Source organism: Emydura macquarii, unplaced genomic scaffold (genome assembly GCF_026122565.2).
Source record: "Emydura macquarii macquarii isolate MOO-44397 ecotype Brisbane River unplaced genomic scaffold, CSIRO-AGI_Emac_v2 contig_2205, whole genome shotgun sequence".
NCBI classification, from domain to species: domain Eukaryota; kingdom Metazoa; phylum Chordata; order Testudines; family Chelidae; genus Emydura; species Emydura macquarii.
In genome coordinates, this window is record NW_027132342.1 from 7,651,018 (window position 1) to 7,670,062 (window position 19,045).

At 45.0% G+C, this 19,045-nt stretch overlaps 1 protein-coding gene across 2 annotated transcripts in view; it reads right to left on the reverse strand.

Moving 5' to 3' along the window:
* The window catches only part of ITPR2 (inositol 1,4,5-trisphosphate receptor type 2), a 328,286-nt gene that overhangs the window by 34,486 nt on the left and 274,755 nt on the right, over positions 1-19,045 (reverse strand). For both annotated transcript variants that reach the window (XM_067559269.1, XM_067559270.1), the window contains exons 47-50: positions 17,855-18,047; positions 14,046-14,171; positions 11,229-11,404; positions 9,062-9,226 (exon numbers count right to left, since the gene is read on the reverse strand). In XM_067559269.1, coding sequence (XP_067415370.1) covers positions 9,062-9,226; positions 11,229-11,404; positions 14,046-14,171; positions 17,855-18,047 — 660 coding nt within the window. The remainder of the gene's footprint in view (positions 1-9,061; positions 9,227-11,228; positions 11,405-14,045; positions 14,172-17,854; positions 18,048-19,045) is intronic.

Here is a 19,045-nt window from a genome sequence, read left to right on the forward strand (position 1 = left end):
ATGTTAAACTTTATTAACACACATTACAATAAAACCGACTTAAGAAGAATACTATTCATTAGATATGGGCTGATCCAGATCTTGGTAACATTCAGAATCAGGATCCAAATTTAGAAATTTCCCCCATATTTATAATGGACTAGACCAAAATCCCAGATCCCAATGTCTCCACATTATGCAGAAGAGTCCAGATGTAGATTAAAAACATTGTATTTTGGACCCATCTAATATATGCACACAGTTAAGCCCCTGATTCTGAAAACATGCATGTGAATGACCTTAAGCTCTTAGCTGATGAGGCTACTTATGTACTTAAAGTTACACAGGTCTGAGCAAGCTGTACTTGGTTATGAGAAAGTAAAATTAATTTTTACTGTTTTGTATAACCCTTGTAAAATTTCTATTATTTGTGTAGCTTCACCTGTGTTTCTAGGACTTAACTTCAAGGGCAGTATACATAAAGATAACATTGTTTCAATGTCAAATTCCTACACATAATTAATAATGATGAATACATTTTTTTTTATAATTCTGGTTTTATTAGTATTCTATAAGTCTGAAATATATTTATTTCAACTCCAAAATACACAGATTATAGATATGAGATGACACAGAATGATTTATCAGAACGGTACATAGTAGAAGGTATTATAGTCATAATTCATGAGATCTGAAATCCACACCCTTGTGAGATGATTAATAATAGAGAAAGAGGAAGAAAATTATCACTCACACCATAATAGATAAAGATTAAAACTAGGAACGAAAATAAGAGTTTTATTTCCTCTACTGAGTGAATAAGTATAAGTAACTAGGGAATGTTTACAATTATAATGAATCATGGACGTATGTCATTCAAAAACAGTACAAACTTTGTCAGAGATCAGTATTTTTTAAACTTTTTCACACTATGGTCCAAATCTTAGGACAGAGATCCTTTCATGGAAAACTTCCCGTCATGATAAACTGTTGCTGATTCCACACAATCTCGGTGGCAGTTACAGTCATCATAATTAAAACACAGCGACCGTAGGACATTATAATAAAGACAAAATTGTAATAAATTCTCTTTAACCCCTTGGGTACAGGTGGTGAGTTACAGCCTCCATTTTGTCTCCCTGTTGTTTGTTTATTCTCTCTGGATGTAGGATTTTACACTATTAGAACAGGATCTCCCTTTACTGCTTGTAACCCCCACTCTGCTCTAATCAATACAGGTCACTTTGCACATTGGCTGTATCATCTGGTGTGTTTGCTATCCTTATAATTTTGGTGTGATCTACAAGTTTGGTGTAAATTCAACTGAGATCAAATAAAGACCCTGAGATACAGATCTTCATAAACAGACTTCACTTCCTGTTTTATAAACTCAAAATGCAAAGCTTACATGTCACACATTTTTTGGTTAAAAAAATCTCCAACATTAAAACTAGCTGCAAGTTTGGTGACTCTGTCTTTTAGTTAAGGTGTTTAATGGCCTCTTACATGGAGAATGTGAGTATTCATCAGCATTAATGAGTTATGGGAGAGATGGGTGGTGACTTTCAATGGGGCATGTGCCCTTTAGTCACTTGGGCACTTTTAAAAATCCCACCTTCTGTAACAAATAGTAGAGTCTTCAGGAATACATTTTTAAAGCCAGGCCTTATGCAGTGTTTCAGGAACAAGAGTCACAATTTTAAAGGGGACCTGCAGCTAAAACATTGGGTAAAATCCTGGCCCTAATGAAATCCATGGGAGTTTTGCAATTGACTTAACGGGCCCAGGATTTCATCCAGAGAGTCTGTACCACATTTTGAAAATTTACGCCACAGAGCCTACTTACGTCCTCACTGATTAGCACAACTCCTGTTAAAACAAGGTTACTTACCAGTAACTGTTGTTCTTCGAGATGTGTTGCTCATATCCATTCCAATATAGGTGAGTGCGCGCCCCGTGCACGAGCCTCTGGAAGCTTTTCTGCCCCTAGCAACCCCCTGCAGGTCGGCTCCTGCGCCCCCTGGAGTGCCGCGCTCATGTCGCGGTATATAGGGCACTGCCGACCCCGCGGCCCCCAGTCCCTTCTTTCTGCCGACTCCGACAGCGGGGACGGAGGGTGGGTTTGGAATGGATATGCGCAACACATCTCAAAGAACAACAGTTACTGGTAAGTAACCTTGTTTTCTCTCTTCGAGTGATTGCTCATATGCATTCCAATATAGGTGATTAAATAGCCATACCTTGGAGGCGGGTAGGAGTCACTGTCGAGTAGCCCTTCTTAGTATGGCTCTGCCGACAACCGCATCCTCTCTTGCCTGTTGTATGATGGCGTAATGAGATGAGAAGGTGTGGATTGATGACCAGGTCGCTGCCCTGCAGATGTCCAGCAGTGGCACGCGCTCCAGGAAGGCCGTCGAGGAGGCCTGGGCTCTGGTCGAGTGTGCCGTGACAGTCCCCGGAAGCAGCACCTTCGTCTGATCGTAGCAGGTACGTATACAGGTGATGATCCATGCAGAGATGCGTTGGGTAGAGACAGGTAAGCCTTTCATTCTGTCTGCAACCGCCACGAACAGTTGGGTTGATCTTCTGAATGGCCCTGTGCGATCAATATAATAGGCCAGGGCCCGTCTGACGTCTAACGAATGCCATCTCTGCTCGACCTCCGATCCGTGTGGTTTAGGAAAAAACACGGGGAGGAAGATGTCTTGGTTACAGTGAAACTGAGATACCACCTTAGGTAGGAAAGCTGGGTGGGGTCTCAGCCTCACTTTGTCTTTATAGAAGACCGTATAGGGGAGTTCCGAGGTGAGAGCTCTTAACTCGGAGACCCTTCTGGCCGATGTAATGGCTACTAGGAAGGCCACCTTCCAGGAAAGGATGAGCAAAGGGCATGTAGCCATGGGCTCAAAGGGGGGTCCCGTTAATATGGAGAGAACCAAGTTCAGGTCCCAGAGAGGTACCGGGTCGCGGACCTGCGGATACAGTCTCCCTATCCCCTTAAGAAACCTACAGGACATAGGGTGAGAGAAGATAGATCTCCCTTCCATTGGCTGGTGAAAAGCTGAGATGGCTGCCAGGTGTACCCTCAGGGAGGCCAATGCCAGGCCCTGCATCTCTAAGTGTAGCAGGTACTATAGGATCGCCTGAATGGGCGAAGAGCTGGGCAAGATACCCCGGGACTCCACCCAAAATGTGAAGCGCTTCCATTTAGCCTTATACAAAACCTGAGTGGAAGGCTTCCTGCTTCCCAGCAGGACCTGCTGGACTTGTGTTGAGCAGGCTCTCTCTCCCTCCGTCAACCACAGAGCCTCCATGCAGTCAGGTGGAGGGAGTCCAGGTCCAGGTGCAGAAGGCGACCCTGGTCCTGGGAGAGGAGGTCGTAGTGTTTCGGAAGCGGTATTGGCTCGGCTATGGACAGGTCCAGCAGCATACTGAACCAGTGTTGTCGGGGCCAGGCTGGTGCAATCAGGATGACATCCGCTTTGTCTCTCTTGACTTTCAAAAGTACTTTGGGAAGTAGCGGAACGGGGGGAAATGCATACATCAGGGGCCCCGTCCAGTCTATTAAGAAGGCGTCCGAGAGGGAGCCCTGTTCGCGCCCCCAGAGCGAGCAGAACCTCGGGCACTTCTTGTTCCACACTGAGGCAAACACCCTGCCCGATAGGAACCTGAGGAACACCTTGCAGGCCAGCTGGACAGCCCGGAGCTCCCTGACGTTGATGTGGAGGTGTAATTCGTGAGGCGACCATAGACCCTGCGTGCTGAGGTCTCGGCTCACGTGGGCTCCCCAGCCCACGTCTGAAGCGTCTGTTATTATCGTTACAGAGGGGGTTAATTCTGCAAAGGGAACCCCCCGAAGTACTTCCCTTCGTGTCTGTCCACCAGTTGAGGGATGCTAGTACCTGGGCTGGGATGGTGACCACCTTGAAGAGTGAATGTCTGGATTGGGTGTACACAGAAGTCAGCCAACCTTGGAGAGGCCTGAGTTTGAGGCGAGCTAACCTCACCACATATGTGCATGCTGCCATGTGTCCCAACAGCTGAAGGCAATGCCTGGCTGTCGTCGTGGGGGACCTGTGTAATTCCGAGATTATGGCGGTCATAGTCTGGAATCGAGGTAGTGGGAGGAAGGCTCTGGCCTGAACTGCCTCGAGGGTAGCCCCGATAAAGTCTATGCGCTGCACCGGGGTGAGTGTGGACTTCTGCTCGTTGATGAGCAGCCCCAATTTGGTGCATGTGGCTCAAGTTAGGGCCAGGCTGTTCTGGACATGGACTCTGGATCTTCCTCGTATTAACCAATCGTCGAGGTAGGGGAAGATCTGGACGCCTCTGCGCCGGAGGTGGGCCGCTACCACCGCCATGCATTTTGTGAAGACCCTGGGCGCTGAGGAGAGGCCAAAGGGCAGGGCCGAGAATTGGTAGTGGGCACCCGCTACCATAAAGTGGAGGAAACGCCTGTGGCCAGGGAGGATAGAGATATGGAAATAGGCGTCTTTTAAGTCGAGGGCAGCATACCAATCCCCTGGATCCAGAGCAGGAATAATAGAGGCTAGGGAGACCATATGGAATTTGAGGCGCCTGATAAACTTGTTCAGACGACGAAGGTCCAAAATAGGCCTCAGGCCTCCCTTTGTCTTGGGAATAAGGAAATACCGGGAATAGAACCCCCTGCCCCTTTCCATAGGAGGAACTTCCTCTACCGCCCCGAGGAGGAGGAGAGAGTGCACCTCCTGGACGAGGAGTAGCTCGTGAGATGGGTCCCTGAAGAGGGACGGGGTGGGGGGAAAGTCCGGTGGGAATGCTGAGAGTTGGAGGGCATAACCCCGTTTCAACACGCTGAGTACCCAGCAGTCCGAGGTTATCCTCTGCCACTCTCGGAAGAATGGGCGCAGTCTGTCTGCGAAAGGGGTTGGATCCATTGGGATGGAGAGAGAGCCGCCCTCGAGCGTCCCATCAAAAGGACCGCTTATTGTTTTTTTGCTGGCCTTGCTGGGAGCCCCCTGCAGGGCCTTGGCGGTCTCTGCCCCTCCTTGGCTGAGCTGGCCGAGGAGGCAGTCTGGGGGCAGGCTGCTACTGCCTTTGAGGGCGCTGTTTGCCCTGGCGCCTTGTGGCCTGCGGCACATACAGGCCTAACAACTTTAGGGTGGCCCTAGAGTCCTTTAAGGCATGGAGTTTATTGTCTGTTTTATCTGAAAACAGGCCTATGCCGTCAAATGGCAGATCTTGGATGGCCTGCTGAACTTCAGGCGAGAGACCGGAGGATTGTAGCCAAGCAGATCGTCGCATGACTATTCCAGATGCCATGGCCCTCCCTGCTGCATCGGTGGCGTCGCTGGCAGATTGGAGAGCGGCTCCTGCCACTGTTGCACCCTCCTGGAGAATGGTGTTGAAATCCTCCGCCAGGTCTTGTGGCAACGCGCAAAGGAATCTCTGGAGGGAAGCCCAGAGATTCAAATTATATCTGCCAAGGAGCGCTTGGTGGTTTGCTATGTGTAGTTGCAGAGCTGCAGTCGAATAAATTTTTCTCCCAAAGAGATCTAATTTTCTGTTCTCCTTATTTTTGGGAGTGTTTGACTGGGCACCTTGTCTGTCCCTTTGGTTGACAGCATCAACAACCAACGACCCTGGGGAAGGATGATTATATAGGTATTCAAACACTTGAGGGGGGACGTAATACTTGCGCTCAGCTGTTTTAGAGGTGGCAGCTACCAAGGCAGGAGTCTCCCAGAGGGGCTTGACCAACTTCAGGACCCGGTCATGAACGGGGAGTGCGACCTGGGAAGGTCCCGCTGAACCTGAAACCCCAAAGAGAGGGTCCTCCTCTGAAAGTTCCTTGAGGTCAATCTGCAGGTTGCCAGCTAGCCTCTTTAGTAATTCCTGATGGGTTTTAAAATTAGGAAGTGGGGTTCTCTGGTCCCTGGATGTAGTGTCTGGGGGGGGAAGAGGAGGACTGCTGGAGGGGACCCGTGGAGGGACTCTCCATGGGGTCAGACTCTTCATCCGAAGTCTGCGTCTTGTCCTGGCTGGGAGGTGGGGGTGGCAGTTGGGCTGCCACTGAAGGAGCTGATGCTGTGCCCTGGGTCGTTTGTTGCGGCCACGGGCCCCAATAGGGCCATTGCTAGGGCCCTTGTACCCAGGTCGGCACCGGTCCTGGTGCCGTATATGAACCGGGCCCGCGAGGTGCCGGACTGCGCGATTTAGGGCGCTTTGCTTGACCCCTATCGCGATCGGGCAGAGACCTGCTCCGGGATGATCGGGAGCGGCCGTGGCGGTATCTATGGTGACGGCGGGGGGGGTGACCCGCTGGAGCTGGTGGATGAGTGCCCCCGGGCCCTCTTGGTCTTACGGCGATTATCTGCCGGAGATCTGGAGTGGTCCCGCTCGCGACTGCGCCCTCTATCGTGATGCGGTGCCGGAGAATCTCTCGGTGCCGAACTGTGCGGTGCCAATGGCCGCACCGGGCTAGTCGTTCTAGATGTCGAGCGGTGACGGTGGGGCTCAGGAGCAGCTGTGTAGCGACGGCTGCTACGGGACCGGGAACGGTGTCTAGTCTCCCGGGACTGAGCGCAAGTAGGATCCGGGGATCTAGACCGGTGCCGAGGTGTTTTGATCGTTTGCGGCACCGGGATCCACACCGGGCTACGCACCAAGGATTGGGAACGGTGCTCGCGTGAACGTGCCGAATGTCTTGGCGCCACAGGTGAACGGGACCGGTGCCGAGAGCAGGAGTGGTGCCGGGCATCCCTGGGCGAGGTCGACCGGTGCCGGGAGCTGCGCACCGAGGATCGAGAGCGGTGTTCGCATGTGCGCTCCCGGAGACTCGGCTCCGCAGGTGAACAGGACCGGTGCCGAGAAGAGCGGTGCCGGGCATCCCTGGGCGAGGCCGACTGGTGCCGGGAGCTGCGTGCCGAGGATCGACGAAGGTATTCAGCCTCCCTCGGTACCGCATAGCTGGTGGTAGGACGGTGCCGGGCCACCGATGAATTGTCGCCTGAGCTGGAGCGGCTGCTCCCAGAACCTCTGGACCGCTCCCGGTGCTGCGGTGTCGAGGTGCTCAACGACCTGTGGTCGGAGCGAGGAGGGGAAGTTTCCTTTTCCCCCTTCCTCGACCGTCTGGGGGGAGACGTTGATCCTTGTCTCCTCTGCCCACCGGGGTAACCCAGCACGGGTCTACCCCGAGACGCCGTCCCTGACTCCCTCGACCAAGGGAGGGACGGAGGCGTAGGCATGGCCATGAGGGCGCGTGCTGCTGCAAACGCCTCCGGCGTCGACGGCCCCTGCAGGGGCGCTCCCCCACCCCCCGGAGTCGGGGGAGGCTCCCTGCGCGGAGATGCCAGTGCCAGAGCTGTTTAGATGGCACATGGCTGGGGCATCTCCTGCGGCACCCCCTGCTGTACCGGTTGCAGGGGGGAGTCCATGGACACGGCCTCCGGCCGTTTCTTTTTCTTCAGTACCTTGTGCATCGGTACCGAGGTTGATGCCGGGGGAGCGCTGTGTGCCGACGAAACACTTGGTGCCATCGGTGACCCGGAGGGCTCGGAGACAGGACAAAGTGCTGACTCCATTAGAATAGTCCTGAGGCAGGCATCGCGCTCCTTTTGAGTCCTGGGTTTGAAGGACTTACAAATTCTACATTTGTCCTTCCGATGCAGCTCCCCCAGGCAACGGAGGCAGCGGTCGTGCGGGTCGCTGACCGGGAAAGCCTTCAAACACGCGGCGCAGGCTTTGAACCCCGTGGAGCCCGGCACGGCTCCGCCTAGCCCCTCAGGGCTAACTATACCATTTTCAACTATAAAACAACTAACTTTTTTTTTTTTTTTTTTAAAGAAAAACCTATAAAACTACGATAAAAAACTGTGAACTTTCTAACTAACAACTAACAAACTAAGTGGAGATTGCTACTTGCGGATGAGCAAGGGGCAGCGTTCCAAAGACCGTCACAGGCGGAAAGAAGGAACTGGGGGCCGCGGGGTCGGCAGTGCCCTATATACCGCGACGAGCGCGGCACTCCAGGGGGCGCAGGAGCCAACCCGCAGGGGGTTGCTAGGGGCAGAAAAGCTTCCGGAGGCTCGTGCACGGGGCGCGCACTCACCTATATTGGAATGCATATGAGCAATCACTCGAAGAGAGAACTTTAGTGACAAGGGGACAGATATATGTAAGCACAGAATTGGATTTTGAAAGTTTGACTTCAGTGGGAGTTTTGCTAGAGTAAGGACTGAAGCCCTTTAGTGTTGACAGCAGGATCTATATGAAACACTGTCATTACTGGACATAGACTCAATTGTTCAGGAAACTGAGAAAAACATAAAACTGAGTATAATGAAAGGTGAAAGCCATTGAACTGTACAGGGTTTTATTAAATCTGTCCAAAAGGTTTACACAACAGATTAAAATGAAAGTGATTGAAAACTACGAAGAGCAGGAAAAAGGGCTTTTTTAATGCTCTTCAGCTTGAAGAGTTGAGTTTCAAGATCATATTTTGTATGGTGTTATGATACAGGTGTGCTAAAAGTATTATAAAAGGAATTTCACCTATGTAACTAGAATATACAAAAATGAAGGAATCATACATTTAAAATGTCTTCAGGTGGCATGTCAAAAGCATCCCATCCCTTACCAACTGCAAAACAGTCCCATCAATTTATTATTACATAATATATTATTAGTATATATTCTGTATTATTATTATTATAATAATCACATGATAATGAGTGCTAGGCACTGTATAAATAAAGATTAGTAGACAGTTCCTGTCCTGAAGAGCTTACAATCTAAATAGACCAAACACAGGGTGGTGGAAAGGGCATAGCATACAAATGTAAAACTGGTGATGGAGGCAAAGAGAAGGCTGTTTGATGATTTTCTGGAATGAAACATGTAGGCTTTTATCTCTGTAACACAGACAATAAGTCCAAATGGCAATGAGTTCTAACAAAAACAGTCTCTTCTAACAGGCAGCAGCATGCTAAAAATACCCGTGATCTGGCATGATTGTCAGGAAGAAATCAAAGACAGCTGCATGGGTAACAGTATTTTCAATTTTTGCAAGGTCTCCCACTCTCCAGAGGCACATACTCACCAGGAAACTATAGAAGAATTCATGCACACAGAGGCCCAGCATGCAGACCAGGACGTATGCTACATGGTAGAGAAAGGCCATGTCCATAATGACTGCTCTGTAGCCTCGAGTGAATGTTCCACGGTTTCCAACAAAGCTCACCAGAAATACTATTTTGTTACAAAGCTGTGGGGAGATGACAAGGCTAGGTTTACTATATCAGATTATCATCATCATTATCATATATTTATATTGCAACAGCACCTGAGCACGCCAGTCATGGACCAAGACATCAGGTGCCTGTACAAAGAGAATGAAAGGACAGTCCCAGCCCCCAAAGAGCTTACAGTCTAAGCATAAGACAAGGAACAAGTGCAGACAGACAGACTCCATTGGCAGTTTGCAGAGCTGTTTTGCACAAAAGCCCTTACAAAAGCATTTTCTTGCCCATCCACTGCGTTCTAAATATGCATAGGGACACTGTGTAATGTCATATAAGGCACACACAATATATTAAACAATATTACTCTGCAGCGGCCACGTTAGGAATTTTCTCACATTGACTGTGCAACTAGGTAATGTTACTAAGCTGTTCTCTATATTTAATATATGCAATACCTAAGGGTTGGTGCAAAATCTGAGGTGTTAGATGCAAACGCAGGTGAATTGTCATTCACAGCATATATAGCTATATCAGATGTGTAGCATACACATTCTTGCACATTAGGCAGAAAAACAAAGCCATGGAATGAAGGTCACTTCAGATATAGCTTAAGTGACTGTTTATTTTGGTAGCCTAAAGCCTGATCCTGTGCAACTGAAGTAAGTGGCACATCTCCCTACAGTATGTAGACATGCCACCATGAAATGATTTAAATGGGTGCAGTATCAGGTCCCTATAGCATACATTCAAATTCAAAATACTGCATCTTAGCACTGCATTCAATGCCAATAGTTTTAGACAGAGTGGGCCACAACTGGATCTCAGTTTTAGAGCGTACATCAGGAAAAACTCCATTAAAGTCAATGGCGTTGTTCCAGATTTATGAAAGCACAGCTGAGATCAGAATGTGGTCTGCTGTTTATTACGGAATTTTTGGTTTTGCTCTCTCCCTTCCAAAATTTGTTTTAGAATATACAGCGATATTCCTTTAAAAACTTTTCAGACTTTGTAGCTAAATGTGATGTCAGTATTTGCTCAATTTCTTAGGTATTCCTTTCACTAATTATAGGGAAGTTAGGAATTAATGCAAATACCATAACAACATTATCTACTTGAAAAGGCCAAATCGAAAAGTTTTTAAAGGCAACCACTGCGTATATCTTGGTATTGTCTCTTGAAAGTTAAACCACATCAGGACTTTGGAAATATTTTGATTCCAGGGAAATACTGATTTTTTAATAGCATTCTTGCCCTTTTCTTTTCATCCACTGGCTCAGTTTAAGAAGCTGATCATCCCTCTTAGCTGTATGCCTTTCAAACCTGCCTTTTTACCATCAGTACCTGTTCGATGCAACAGCATATACATGAAGTATATCTATACAATGATCAGTTCCCTGGGGTGGCTGCAAAATGTACATCGTTATTATGTGACATATTTCTATATCATTAGTGGGTTGCTACTGCTTCTTTAATGCCATAAAACATTAAAAAAAAATTAGGGAATGAAATCATTGCAAAGTATTTGGAACTGAACCAGTGTTACAGTATGTCGAAGTGCCACCATGAAATGAGCAATAGGACTATAATCCAGGGCGAACGTTTGGTGGCTGCGAGACTTCCTATTTTTTTCCCAAACCATATATTTAGTTAGAATACCCTTTTTAAAAAAATTATTCAGCCAGACTTCTGAACTATAATGATAAAGATGAAGAGCCAGATTCTCCTCCGCACCTCAGCTTTGGGCAGGTATGGGGTGCAAGGTGAAGAGGCCGGGGGGGGGAACTGCGAGAGAACTGGTTGCAGCTATCCAATCCAATTCCAACTCTGATGTAATGTAAAGCTGCTGTGGTTCAACAGAAATCTAAACAGCTATTTGTTAGAACTATCATGAACCCAGTCGTGCTAAACATGTGTGCAAAAGCAGATGTGAAACAGACAGATTGCAGACCTGGCTTTTTTCAAATGTGGCTTTTAATATCCCTACTTCTACTGAAATGGAAGTTATGCTAGTTTTAAAGTACTTACATTAGCAGCACCAAGAAGTATCAATGTAGGCCCAAGCCCTATTGTGTATATAGACCTGAGAATTACAGACACTAGAAAGGGTCGGATACCAACAGGCTTGGAGAAGAAAAATAGCATTGCGGTGCAGACTGCCACTGCTATCCAAAGTAGGACTGAAAACAATGGAGAAAGTGTGCCTGGAAAGGGAAGAAAGGGAAAGGTCAACACTTGTGGAAAATCAGTTGTGCATCAAGAAACAAATCTGCGCAAAGATTGGTTCTTTTGCCAGTTTATCTACCAAAGTGAATGAATCATGCAACATAATTTCTGACCGTAACAGCATGATCATAGTGGGAAATACTGTTAACATATTAGGTTTAATTGCAACAGCTCCAAGGCTAAGTAATATCACTGGGATTAGAAAAAAGCAGAGATGGGCCCCCATCTCCAAATTCAGAGTGCATCCAAACTTTCTGAAAGCTCTGGCTTTTATACCTGGCAATTGATCCACGTCCAGGTCTGTATAATAATTTTGCTACCAACTAAAATGGGGAACTTCCAACAAATATGGAATATACCTTTAAATTGCACGTGTAGCCTTCATTAAAAGGTAGGTCCAAAACCCTCAATATTTCTTTAAAAAGTAATTTGCCCCATTCTCCCCCCTCCCAGTTCAGGTCAATCAATGTAATTAAACAGGACTTGCACTGGTAACGTGCAGACATACACAGTTGAGGCAAGGAGTCCTTGTCTGAAGAGCAGTTTCACTTGTATCATATGATACTGGAACTGCCGAAGTAAATTAAAGCACAACATTCTTAGGCTGATTAGATCAACCCAAGCACCTCAGACACCTGACTATGGGCTGATTTACTCAGAGGGGAGGGGAGGGGAAGTGAAATAAACGCTGTCTCTAGAGTTAGTTTTCTCTGGGGGAGGAAGGAGAAAAGAGTCTGTCATGATTATTCCTGTTTGGCCGCACCCATGTTTGTTGTTTATAAATCTCTAATGACATCTACAATTGCCAGGAATGATGGGCTTTAGAAAAGTGAATCACATTATCCCTGAAACCACTGGATTATTGGGGGTGCTTAAACTACTACTAGACATGTCTGCCGTTCAAAATAAGTATTAATTTCTACTGATTGCAAACCAGAGGATTTTACAGTGTGTAAAACTCTCAGATTAGTTTAATATGTCTGAGTTTAAAAGGTTTATTTTTAACTCTTTATTTCTTCTCTGTTATTCTTTCTGGTCTGGAACACACACACTTGAAACAAGTTTAGAATTTACAAAATTGAGAGCTTTGAAGACTAAAATCTTCTCTTTACAGAACAGGTACAGGAGGAATCTCAGCACCCTGTTGATATGCCTGTGCTGTAACCTGCAGAGACCACATCAGGTGGTGAAAGGGCAGTTCAGCCTCCTTGCCAATCCACTTTAATCCTGTGCCTCTCTGTTGAGTCTGCCAACAAGACTGCCTGTTCATGCCAGTGGTGTTTGGGAAGAGCACATGTATCCACTAGACCCTGGACCGATTCCACCCACTCGGTTCACATGAGCCAGCAGTTGGACGTGACTTTCAGTCACATTACTGACTGGATGTGAACCAATGACCTAGAGCTGAATGGCTCTCTATCCCGTTACCCATCTTGAGTCATCCAGTCCCCTTTATCCTCATTAAGCATGTTTAGACTACAAAAACACTTCCTGCTAGTCTACAGCATTCATTTGATGAAATATATTATTCAATACGTTTCCTGATTTATGATGTAGCAGAGCCAAAAATCACTGATTTTCACATCATTGCTTTTTTTATCTAATAAATCTATCATTTGCAAATGATGTGTTATTTTATCCTTATAAGCACAGCAGTCAAAAACTGACAAATGAAACATATTTTAAATCATTTCAATCCACGCTATGCCTTTGTAAATGGCCATTGAATATTGCTGTGCATTTTTAAAGAAATGGAGATCATTGACCTGATCCAAAATCCACTGAAGTCAATGAAAAACTTTCCATTCTCTGATGTATGGCTTATAATCATGGCTTATATATTAAAATTTAAAATTCTCTGATATATGGCAGTGTGCTTTTTTGTTTTCCTGAGTCCAAATTACACATACGAAGACACAAGAAAGGATTAAATAAAATCTTCTGTTTCTGCAAAACATTTGAGGTGAGAACAAAAAAACGTTTTACATTTTCATAAGCTCATGATTGTGTGATTGCTTTGCCAGAATTGCAATTTCTTTTTATTCTTAATATCCACGTAGTGATTTATATAGCACTAAATGTCTGCTAGAGGTTTTTTATGTAATTCTGGTCAACAATATTGTCCTTTTTATGGGATTTATACCAAAAACCACACTGGCAACTGCCCAAACCCATAGCAGCAACTACTACTATTTCTAACAACTCCAGCAAATTTTTGTCATGAGATTCCTACAGTATATAAAATACACCATAGAATCAACTCATATTATATCATACGATAATGCCCAGGAAGAAAAATCTATTTAATAGGATTTTCATCAGTGACTTTGATTTTGGATGCCCAACTTGAGACATCTTATCAGTGCCCGATTTGCAGAAAGTACTCAGCATCCAACCTCTGAAATTCAGTCCCCATTAATGTGTATCAAACTGGGAATCCAAACTGACTAGTGACTTCTGAAAATCTTAACTGTTCTGTTTAATGTTATTCAAAAGCTGTGCCAAGACATAAGGAGTGTCACAGGGGCCATTGTTTAGAATGCAGTTATGTAATGGTTCATGTTGTTTTCTAACTGAAAACATTTATATATACAAGAAAAAAAAATCAAGATCACTTGCCTTCATCTCCATCATCTCCAAAGGGGTAGAAGAGAGCAACTGCTAAATTGATGAATACAGCCAGGTTGAATGAAATGCTCCCCCAGAGAGAGATGTGTCTAGAGAACCAGAACAAGGCTGGGTTATCTAGGAAAGAGAGAAAAGCAGCATTGGAGAAATGAAAAGGAGATACATGTGTTTATGAGCAATGGCTTCATGCAAACAAGAAATGCAACTTAATGTTGAACAGTAAAGTAAAAAATAAATATTCAGGGCCCATAATGAGCTCAAATTTATCATTTAATACAGGTTTAAAAAGTCCTACTATATTGTATTTAGTTGGCACTTTTCACCCAGAAGTATCCCAGTACACTTTATTATAAATTATGATCCTACAGGTCTTAGTAACAAGAGTTTTGCCTGTGTTAAGTTGGAGGACTGGACCTTTTGTGAAGGGATCATTTCACTTGGCACTGAAAGGAGAGGGGAAATCTGTGGACAAATGGCTCTCAGAATGCTGCACAAGAGTGGAGGGAAGAGGACATTTTGGTTAAAGACACTGGAACAAATACCCTCACTTACAAAAAGTGTAATGGGCTTTTTATGACCTCACAGCACAGTCAAGGTTTCTCAGGCTTATGGTCTTTTCCAAAAGATCTCCTCTCACTGAGCCACATAAATCTCAATTTACCCAAAAGGAGAGGGGAAGAATCAAACTTGCCAATAAGGTTCTAGGCCTTAAAATGCTCAGGCTGCTAAATCCTCCCTCCTAACTAAATAGATCCTGTTCTATTCTTGTAGTAGTGCCTAGAGGCCATATCTGAGATCAGGGCTCTGTTGTGCTAGATGCTGTACAAACACAGTTCTGGTATGTCTACATTGCAATTAAACACCTTTGTCTGTCTCATCTATTTAGACTGCAAGCTCTTTGAGGCAGTGATTGTCTCTAAAGGGTACATTTACACTGTAATTTGGCTCAGACCATGTGACACTGGCGAAGGGGCTGTTTAACTGCCGTGTAGACATTTGGGCTCAGGCTACACTCCAAGCTCTAGGACCCCAACAAGGGAGAGAGGGTCCCAGAGAATTGCAATTAAACAGCCCTGCGAGCCCGAACCCTGTGAGCCCGAGTCACTGGTACAGACCAGCTCTGGATTTTCAATTACAGTGTAGACATATCCTTAGAGACAGTCACTATCTCAAAGAACTTACAGTCCAAATAGGCGAGACAGAAAGCGGGGAAGGGTGAGAGGTGAAATGACTTGTCCAAGATCACACAAGTCAGTGAAAGAGCTAGGAATAGAACCCAAGTGTGCTTAATCCCATTAAAGTGTTCTATCCCTGGGACTACATTGCCTCACTGTGGTGATCAGTGGGTGTGCACAAGGGGGGGCAAGTAGGGGCATGAGGCCCCCCAATAATCAGCGGGGGAGGGGAGCACAGCGCTCCTGTGGCCCTCAGAGGGTTTGTGGGGGAGTCACAAAGCTCCTCCAGCTCCTGACAGGGAGGGTGCATGCTCCTCTGGCCCCTGAGATCCCAGCAGAGACATAGAACGTGCTCTCCAAAAGCGCTGGAATTTAAATTCCTGCGCACGCCCCTGGTAGTGCTTATTTACCCAGTGAGTGCTGGAATTAACATTTTTGAAATATATCTTAATATATGGTGTTTAAAAATTTCTAAACGTGGCATTTAACTATCTGAAGATTATATATTTCTCAGGAAATTATAAAGACTCCTAGAGTGAATTTCCTGTGTGTATGAAAGATGCATCCTCGACCTTCCTGGACCTTTCTGTCTGCTGTAGGGCTGCATTTGTTGTACGTGACTAAGAGCATAGCTGACTCCTAGAAACAGGCAACTCCTCAATCTGGATCTTTTTGTCTCAGAGTAAGTTCATTTTTAAATAACCACGATTAAATTCAGCTCAGATTAAACATTAAGATTTCATGTGTGGTAAGATTAGTCTGTTAACTTCTGGGTTTTAAAGATCTGGAGCCAATGCATAAGCATCCTCTCATTTCAAGCAATGCAGCATTATATGATAACATAGCAACTCAGACACTGAGTTAAAGATTGAACAGCGCTTGAATTTATATTGCATTTTCAAACAAAATGATATGGAGGCTTGTTAAGTGTCCCATAGATGAAAGGAAATGTGGGCATTTCTGTTTTGGATAAAAAAAACTAATTTATGCTTTCTTAGCATTACAGAGGTCAGATCCAAGTCTGCTCTGTCTAAGACAGAGGTTGGCTTTTTGTTTGTTTATTGGTGTTTCTTTTAACAGGGATCCCAATCTCACTTTGTGAGCAGAATAATTAGTCTGGAATAAAGTGGCTTTTATTTTGAAATAGAGCGTGCACACGGGCAGCTACTGTGGAATATTTTATTCTGCAATAGCTATTCTGATCAATTTTCCTATGTAGACAGGGCCTCACACTGAGATCAAAACAAGCAGGATTGGACCAGTAGAATTTGCATTAAAGTCGATAGGAATTTTGTTTGAAGCTCTATGCAAGATAAAAGTCTTCTGACTTATTCTGAAAATAAACATGTCATCTTCAAACTACAGCCTGAAAATTAAACTCACAAAAACTATAACCAAACATCACATTTTTAGTGATGGTAAAAGCTTCAAGTTAAATCATTCCACTCTGGTTAGCCAAATCCTCCTGCAGTTCTGACCATATTCAGTATTCTTCACTTCCTTCCTAATTGGTTATGTAACGTTGCTGACAGCTGTTAAAGAGATGCTGTATTCTACATCTGAGACATCGGCATTTTCATGGTGGGTGGAGATCCTTAGATACCTAGATCTATATTCTGCTTCCTTATCAGGAGGAGTGCTGTAAAGCTTAATTAGTTATAAAAGGCTTGATTCACCCTGGACGATGCACAGGTTTGCTATCTCCTGAGCCACTAGAAGCAACTTCACTCGAACAGGCGGTCAGATGGCAGCACCACTTCTGCCTTCCCAGAGAAGTCCATTAAGGGGGAGCAGTTCTAAGCTCTGTGTGGGGCTCCTAGGAGAGAAACCCATGGAACCAGCCAGCGAATCTTGGATGTTCTAGCCAGGTCCCTTCTGAAAGAAGTGCCACTCACTTTCTTGCCCGTGCCAGCAGGAGCTGTGCCCTCCAGCAGAGTGGGCGGTGTAAACAGCTTGAGCAAACATGTCCCCTCAGCTACCAAGGATTCACAGACTGGGTTCTGCTGGGAATTAATCAAGCTGGATTTTTGTAAAGTGCTTTAAAAGATCCTGGGATGCAAAGTACTGTTACTAAGAAAATAGACCATTCCACCAGGAATAGTAAAAAATTACTCAGGCAAAGAGGTCAGATCATCATCTGGTGTAAACTGGTGGAGCTCCACTGACTTCATGGGAGCCATGCTGGTTTACACCAGCTGAGGATCTGGCCCAAGGTAAGGGATGTTTTTGGTGAATTATATTGACAAGCCTAAGTATGCAGCTACACGTGTCCTTATTAAACAGCAGGAGTCAAATTTCCATCTGGCAAAATGGAGTGCGACTCTACTGTCTTCAGTGAAGTTACACTCATTTAGTCCACCACTCAATTCTGGTCTTTACAGCCCAGAAGGTCATCTTGAACAGATGATTTTATTAGTCACTTTTCCATCTTATTTCTCTCTCTCTCTTGCAGGTGGCACATCTTCAGTGACGTGCAATCTTGGACTCAGAAAATGTTTTCTTCTTGTGATATCAGAATGATTGGAAACAAGTAAAACTGAAAACATAAAATACTTGGTGCCCTACAGGTTTTAAATACAGTTAGACAACCTGAAACTAAAGCTTGAAACTATGGACAGTACTTACTCCTAATTTTCTTCTGCCACTTCATTTCATTGTACAGATCTTCTGTCTGTTGGAAAAAGTCATTCACTTTGCTCCCTTGTTCATCTCTCTCAGTTGTATTAAATACACGACTTTTGGATTCTTGTGTGAGGAATTCACAGATATTTGGGACAGGGAAGACTATTTGTTCCATAGTTCTATCATGACGGACAATCTGTAAATACAAATGTATGTGTCCTTCAGGGTCAGAGACTTTTCAATCATGCTGTGATTCCTGTCTGACTCAGAGCTTGCTTTTATTTACAAATCGGTGTAGAACTAATTTTAATAAAATTTCAATTTACAGCAAGACACTACATTAAAACACTTAAGTATGTAATTTATAGTAAAATTGTATTTCTGTCTTCAAAAACCTGCCTTGAAATGTGCTTATAAAGGTGTGCCTCAAGTAAAAAAATCTAGATCCAAGCATCCCCAAACTTTGAGGATGCTTCAAATCTGATCCCTGTGTATTTATAATGGACTAAAGCAAACCTGCACATCCAAACATTCTCAGACTTGAGAGTGCTTAGCATTTGGCTCAAGAACTTCATTCTGTAACTTGAGCCCTTCTCTATGAGGTTGTAAATCATGGAAGTGGCTATGCTAAGCAGCACCTTGTTACTCATATAATATCCAGTCCCTGCGTGCCTTATCTGCTTACTTGACAAAACCAAGGTTTTGCTACTACTAGCACTTCAGAACCAACAGAGCTACTTGAGAGTCGGCTGGATTCTATTCTGCCTCACATCATCATTAAAGCTGTTTCCTGATTCTGACTGTGGAGTCTGTATTATGGGTTTAGAAATAACACGTGGAAAACACACCTTGGATCTCAAGTTCTTTGTAGAGCCAGCTATCACAGACTCATCAGCTGACTTACAAACTGAACATGTGGATATGAGAGAATATATACCTGGAACTCCATAATCGGCCCAGTCCTGCTCCCAGTGAAGTCAATGGCAAACCCCTCTCGTATTTCAGCAGAAGCAGTGTTGGGCTCAGAGTCATTTACATCTTCACTTTTAGGAAGCCCCCAAAGCTGTGTCTGTTCTGCAAAAATGCCTTTTATCTCTCCCTTCTGAACTGGTTTGATATTTAAGAGTAACACATGTATGCATCTTCACCTCAAGGAGAGCAAAACTGTGTGTGTCTGTATTGGTGCACAGTGAA